The sequence below is a fragment of the Pinus tabuliformis genome, chromosome Q, assembly GCF_031772625.1.
Source record: "Pinus tabuliformis cultivar Carrire ecotype Pingquan chromosome Q, CPIR1, whole genome shotgun sequence".
Taxonomy (NCBI): domain Eukaryota; kingdom Viridiplantae; phylum Streptophyta; class Pinopsida; order Pinales; family Pinaceae; genus Pinus; species Pinus tabuliformis.
The window spans coordinates 1,302,370,262-1,302,377,465 of NC_142296.1; the positions used below are offsets into that span (position 1 = coordinate 1,302,370,262).

Genomic DNA, 7,204 nt, shown 5'->3' on the forward strand with positions numbered 1-7,204 from the left:
TTTCTCCCATATAGTTAAATGCCCTTTCCCATAACCATATATTTAACAAGCTGGAAAAAATAAATTTGTTGAAAACACAAATTCTAGAAATTTTACAGAATGCTGGAAATTGCAGAAATAAAAATCAGCAGTAATAAACAGCCATTAAAACACATTTAAACACAGAGATTTTTTGTCAATGTGACCCTGGAAAAACCCCCTACAACTCTTGGGAAAACCAGTTTGAAAGCTCTTTTTTATTTCTGGAAAATGCCTTTTTACAATAAGAGAAATATTCAGCAAAAATCAGCAAGCAAACTTTTACAACTTATCTCAGCCTTGCTGAAACTCAGCCTTGCTGAAACTCCGCCCTGCTGAAACTCCGCTGTACAGACTTGCTGAAACTCCGCCCTGCTGAAACTCCGCTGTACAGACTTGCTGAAACTCCGCCCTGCTGAAACTCCACTGCTGAAACTCCGCTTTGCTAAAACTCCGCAGCTCACTATCCAGAAATCTCCCTTGCTCTCTTGCTCTCTTTCTCTCAATCTGCTCATGAAAGAATTAATGACATTTTCCTCATTTTCCTCCTTTAATCTAACCCCAAGTGACTTTTGGGTGATCCCTAAATCCAATGGCTGAAATAGATTGAGATCTAAGGCTGAAATTAAATGCTCATTTAAATCTCACTTTTATTTTTTTAATTCACCCTACTTTAATAAAGACCCACTTAGTCATTTATTTCCAAAGTCACTTTTACTTTCTAATTTTTCATTGACTTTATAAAAGTCACTTTAAAATTAGACTTAGTAACTTTATTACTTAACGTCACTTTTAAATTAAATTTAACTTTATAAAATTATAAAGTCACTTTAGGAGAAAAATTAAATTCTTTTGGACACTTTTCCCTAGGCCAAATATCAAAGCCTAAGGGAACCACCTGTCCTCCTGTACCAAATTTCAACATGTCCAAGGAACCACGGACAAGATTGCTCGGATCCTTAAGAGGTATGAGATTCCCTCAACCTTTAGGCCCCTCAACACCATTCGCAATTCCCTTCGATCGGTGAAAGATCCCATTAACCCTAAGGACATGAAGGGTGTTCTTGTGGGACCCCCTATATTGGGGAAACAGGGCGCTCCATCCATCAGAGGATCAGCGAACATGCTGCCGACCTAAGACATGGTAGATCCAAGTCTTCAGCATTGGCGGAGCATGTAGAAAAGACCAAGCATCAGGTGTGTATAGAGGAGGCCAAGGTTGTCGCCAAAGTTGCTCAGTTCCATCATCGTAAATTCAGAGAAGCTATTGAGATTGAAAGAAGGCCAAACAATCTCAATAGAGATGACCGCTAGAATATTGGTAGATGTTGGATCCTTGCCCTTTCATCCTTCTCTTCCTCCCTCTTCCCCCCCGCTCCCCCCTTTTCATCTTTGCTTTCGTTAGGGTTTTGTCCTTCTTGTTTTAGACTTTTTCCAATCCTTCTTCTTTTTTTGTTAAGGGTTCTTTCCATTTATTTCTCCCTGATGGTTATTATTGAATATAATTGTAACTATTATTATTATTATTATTTTATTTTTTTACATTCTTAATTAGTTTTTACTCATTTTTTTTTTAACTATCTATCCTTCTTATTCTAATAGATTAGTAATATTTAATTGCTATAACCCTAAAGTTACCTTATATAAATAAATATATTTATCTTTTATATAACTAATGTCCTTTGAATTTATAATTTTATAAGTATCACCATATAAAATTAGTTCATTTTTAAGTTTCTAGTAATTACAACTAACCTACTTTATATATTTATATATATTGGTCTTTAATATAACTAATTCCCACTTAATTGAATTTTTAAATTATACCTTTCCACTAACTTTTATTAGTTTTATATATATATATATATATATATATATATATAATTTGAACTTTCTAGTAATATATAGTTATTATAACTAACTATCATCTTGAAATTGCCTTACATTTATATTTATATATATATATATATAGATGTCAGGTCCTTGATCTAACTAATTCCCATATAAGTCACGTTTTTTAATAAACTATTAACGTAATCAACTTCTAGAATTATTACTTTTATATAATCTATGGTATGATAACTAACTCCCATTAAATTATCATTTTGACTTTTTGACTACCGTCCCTAAGTCAAAATTAGCCGTTGATGAAGATAGCCATTGGAGGCTCTGCTCAGACTATTTAGCATGCAAAGCTGGATCGCTTTCTTCAACTTGTCCTGACGATGAGCCACACTAGTTGGTTTGAAACGCGTCAACAAATGTCTCTCTTTATGTGATTTACGCCGAAGTTCTACTTATAAGCATTTAACTAATTTAGAAAAGACCTTGGAGTCCCCAACACTCAGCTAACAGTTAAAAAATATGAAAAATCACATTTTTTGGGGGTTACAGGCCGCATTCATTGACTCAGCCGAGTTATTGCAAAACCGACCGAGTTGACCGAGTCATGACTGACTCGGCCTCCCATTCTGTTTTTTCTGCCGAGGCAAAAAAAATCCCAACGACTCGCATCAACTCAATCGTTTCAGATTCGATTCGATCGTTTTTTTAAACATTGAGCTCAACAAGATGTTGATCTCAAGAGAAAAGCTTTACCGAACCACACCACACTCACAGGCATACTCAACTTCTAGATTCATGGTTTAGAAGCCTAATTCAAAACACAACCCAATATGACAAACACACTAAAGATCCTTGACATTAAGGTCCACATGGAAAAACAAGCCCTGACATGGTAGCAAACACATGACAAACCCCTTGCAACCTCCAACCAAACTCCAATCAACAGTTGGAAGGATTTCAAAACATTTACAATAAATTTTACCCACTTCGATATAAAGACGCAATGCTAGTATTGCGGCTACAACTTTAACAAGCTCCTAGACAATCAATTCTACAATTCATCAAGGACTTTAAAAAAATTCTTAAGGTAAGGGATTTTACAAGTACGCTTTGTGTCGAGTCCAATCCTAGTTTCCAACTACCTTCCAAAATCAGCCACAACCAATTTTGTTCTAGAGACAATGAATCCCACTAGTAGAGGGAAGAATAAACATTATTCTTATCATTAGTGCTATAGTCATACCAATGATAAATATTGCACCTTGCAAGCTAAAAAGACAAAGGTTCTCCTTATTAAACTACAACTACAAGTAATCAAAGAACATGCCCCCACGAACATCCAGAGAACTCCAAGTTCCATGATTCTAGTTCCTCCAATAATTCCTAGCCCAATAAGACAGCAATCTAGAGCGAGAGCCTCTCTTCGCTTTCTAGATTGGGCAAAACCACAAACAAGGAGAGCCTTGGTCAAGGAAAATCACAATGAAATGAACCTAATATCTCAAAGGTTGGCTAACTGCCCCAATGCTTTAACACACCACATTTGTGGCCATATCATCTTAGATGGGTAAAGGAAGTTGATTCTCCACACCCATCACATATAGTTGTTATGTTGTCTTTCCATTCAACCTTCCATTGATACAAATGATTGTGTTTCAATGGATTCTTCAACATTGACAAACTTCACAAGGATAGCAAAGGCTACCAAAACACATATTTTTCTACTCAATCAAGGCAACAAATTGTTAAGAAAGTCAAACTCCACAAACTTGTAACTGTGTCATAGTCTAGTGCTAATCCCTCCAACCCTAACGGCAACCTTACCTGCATGATTCTAATTTAGCAAGTGTCCCTCCAAACATCATGTCCACATCCCAATCCTCCTCTGAAGCAAATGATATTGCATCATTCTCAAGACCCAATTACTCATGGATACCCTCCCCTTGCAAATCTACACACCTACTCTTCAACAACTTGTATTAAGAAAGACTACTAAACAAAGACATTTCTTCTTGCCAAACATCAAGTCACATTTCAATAAAGACTCACCTCCTATTGTTTCATTGGTACATTACAATGAATAAATAGACCTTAAAACCTATTATGTCCTTTAACATCAGCTGAAATTTGGGACAATTTCCACTCAACATTGAGGAATAGCTAAAACATAGTCTCAGCTAACAAAAAGAAGAAAATAACGCTCCAAGATTTTACACTGGAACCAAATTCAATAACGCCAGAAGAAATTATAAAAATTGCCACATGCCCAATAAGGGAAAGTAAAACCAAAAAAGTTCCCTATCAACATCCAAATCGTGAGAATAGACAACTCAACCAATCTATGTATCAGGACCATTCAGACCAGAAACAACAAATTGATGTTTCAGAGAATAATGACGTAAAATCAATCTCGTCTTATGATGCCAAGTTGTTACAAAGTTCTAGTGATCAGAATACTATATAGAAGATTAATCTGGGATGGTATGATCCCTTCTCAGTGCAACAATTCTGTTTGTCACTAAGAAGATCATATCAGCTTGTATCGACGAAGATGATTGTTCCAAGATAGAAAGACGCTTGAAGCCGAAAAAGAGATCAAGCCTTTTATCATCAACAAGCTTTGAGGACAAAGCTTTTTGAGGAAGGAGGCAATGTAACGAATAAAATATATATAAATAATGTAAAATAATATAAATGATAATAAGCATAAATAATTATTAAATAGTAATTAGGTTGAAGGGACATGTCTAATAGGACATGACTCTACATGAAGAGACACTTGCTTGGTATATAAGCAAGCCTCTCCTTCTCATTTGTATATCAATTCTCATTCTTATTCATATATTTAATATATAATATTTATATCCTTAATGGATATCTATATATTCCATGTTTTCTGGAGTAATTAATTTGTAGAAGGAACTTTGTCCGCTTCAAACTTTATGAATATTTTATGTCTGGGTCAGGCAGCTTGGGCAATGAGAAGTTGGCTCAGCTAGGCACCACAGTGCCGCTAGCAACTGGAAAGCAGAGAATTTTTGGCCAGTTTTGCTGGCAGCATGTCTGCTTGAGGTGTTGAGGATGTGATATCCCATAATAACCTTTCAGCAGTTTTCTGGGATAAATATTCAGTGGCTTTACAGAACCCTGGCTCATGCCTCTCCCTTACATTGCGCTTGTAAAGCGGCACTTTCTTGCACCTTGGTCTTTGGTTTCTCCCTGGTTTTGTGGCTTCAAGGAATATCACCGTATGTTTCTGCTGGTTTTATAAAACGTGTGTACTCTACCCCTGCTCTCTTCTTGTGGCAATGAACAATCTTCTGCACTTTTTTGTAATTTTATTAATATATGGTTCTGTTAATAGGAGGATATTTCTCAAAAAAAGGCCCTGTGTTGAAATTTGACAGCCTTATGATGGTTCGTCATTTGCATCGCTGTTAAAACCTGTAACTGTTTTAGAAGACACAAATTTCACATGCAATTTTAGAAATAGACCAAGAAAGCGTGTCTTAATAAACTGTAATGTATGATACATGTAAACATTCGATAGACTTACTGCTTCTGATTAAGAAATGAACTGAATTTCACAAATTTAGCCATCATGTGAATTTTTCTTTTAACGGCAAGGTAGGAGGTCAATATTAAGTTTACAGAAAAGAAGTTATAAAAGGGGGGAAATAACTAATTAATTTAAATGATGGATTCTCAACTACCCTCTGCCTTTGGCAACCCATAATAAAATTAACTCCAATGGTGAGATTTAGGGTTTCGAAGAAAACCTTGTGGCAGGTTGGGCTTCTTCAAATCCTCCTCTGTAAGCAAACTGTCCTCATCAATGAGATCGTCCAGGTCATCCCCTAATTGAACCCTGAAGTCTGGTATGTCAGCCTTTACCACATTAGCTGGCTTCTCCACCACCTTCTTCTTAAGCTTAAACGAGGATCCTGTCTCCCAAACAGGCTTCCGTCCCTTAACCACCAAGGGCCCAAGCCCGTCAATACTGCCATCGGCGCTCTCTGAAACTACAAATCCCGACAGCAGAAGATCGCGTTCTAGGGCAGAAAGGGTTTCTTTAACATCCTATAAAAAAAAGCATAATTGTCATGAAACAACCCCATGAATGCATAGAAAAGCCTTAAAATTTTCAAAAGAATTGCAGGCACGTACATGATTTGCAGAATTAGGGTTTTGAAGAACGATAATCCCGCCAGGTCTGAGAACCCTCGCGAGCTCCAGCAGCCATTGCTGCGTGTGAAGTCCAGAGACCGAAACGACCGCATCCAGTGACGACGATTTCAAATTTAATTTTCCCTCTGCAACAGATCAATCCATATCAATATCCAGAAATGCCTAAACAAACAAAAACGAGGATTTGCATAAACAATAATAATAATAATAAAAGGATTTCTGGACAAACCTAACCGATCTGCCTGTGTAATAACATGTAAATCTTCAGCTTTGACTTGAAAGTTTTGAATACCCCAGCTAACGATGGCTGCATGAATGGTCACGGAGTCCGTGATCACTAAGACTGCGGGCTGCGAATCCATTTTCGGTGATCTTCCTGTCTTCTACCGACGTTACAGAGCTTTTTTCTTTAGCCTCCCTCTGTCGAGGTCGCAAAGCGTAATATTTAAAAAAGACCGAGCGTAATCTTTAAAAAGACCGACGCCAGAGGAGATTACTTGCGCCCCCGGATTTGACCTCTAACCTTCTTTTGAAAAAAAAACCGCCAAACTTAAGGTCGGTTTTCTCGTGCTCGCCTGCACAATTCATGTGGGACATATTTATGGATACGCGGCTCTGCACCTAACCAGGATTGTTGTTTTCTTCCGAGTTCCGGCTGCCACGTTTGACCCTGGCATGTGAGTGACATATTCAAAACATGCAAAAAGCATTTTAAATACCGAAGTAACAATCATTAATAAACAATATTTATTGTTGTTTACTTTTTTAATTAATTTTATATTTGGTTAGAAGGTCATTTAAATTAAATTATTATTGTTTACTTTGGATGCTAATTCCACATTTGTTTAAGACATGACTTTCGATTCACTTTTTACGAGAAAGTATGCATAATACACCTGAGTTGATATTTTAAAAAGTAGGTTTAACAGGTTATGTTTGAAAAGTTTAAATCATTTTAAAAATTGAGCTCATTTATATCAATAAATTAATTGGCATAAGAGTTAAAAGTTGGTATCTATTGAAATTTAAATTTAAACTTAATTTTCTCCAATCGGGGTGCGAGTCGGAGGCATGGAGCTCATCAATTGGCATATAGTAATGAACAAGGTACAATGGCGGAGCTTCACCACCCCTCGCATGTATAAGGTGTATG

The 7,204-nt window shown here is 36.6% G+C and overlaps 1 protein-coding gene across 1 annotated transcript in view; it reads right to left on the reverse strand.

Moving 5' to 3' along the window:
* LOC149224605 (anamorsin homolog 2-like) overlaps positions 1-6,525 on the reverse strand; it is a 31,704-nt gene extending 25,179 nt beyond the window's left edge. Inside the window, exons 1-3 of the mRNA XM_089386182.1 lie at positions 6,281-6,525; positions 6,031-6,176; positions 5,643-5,943 (exon numbers count right to left, since the gene is read on the reverse strand). Of these exons, the coding sequence (XP_089242308.1) occupies positions 5,643-5,943; positions 6,031-6,176; positions 6,281-6,413 (580 nt within the window). The 5' untranslated portion in view covers positions 6,414-6,525. The remainder of the gene's footprint in view (positions 1-5,642; positions 5,944-6,030; positions 6,177-6,280) is intronic.
* Positions 6,526-7,204: the final 679 nt, after the last annotated feature.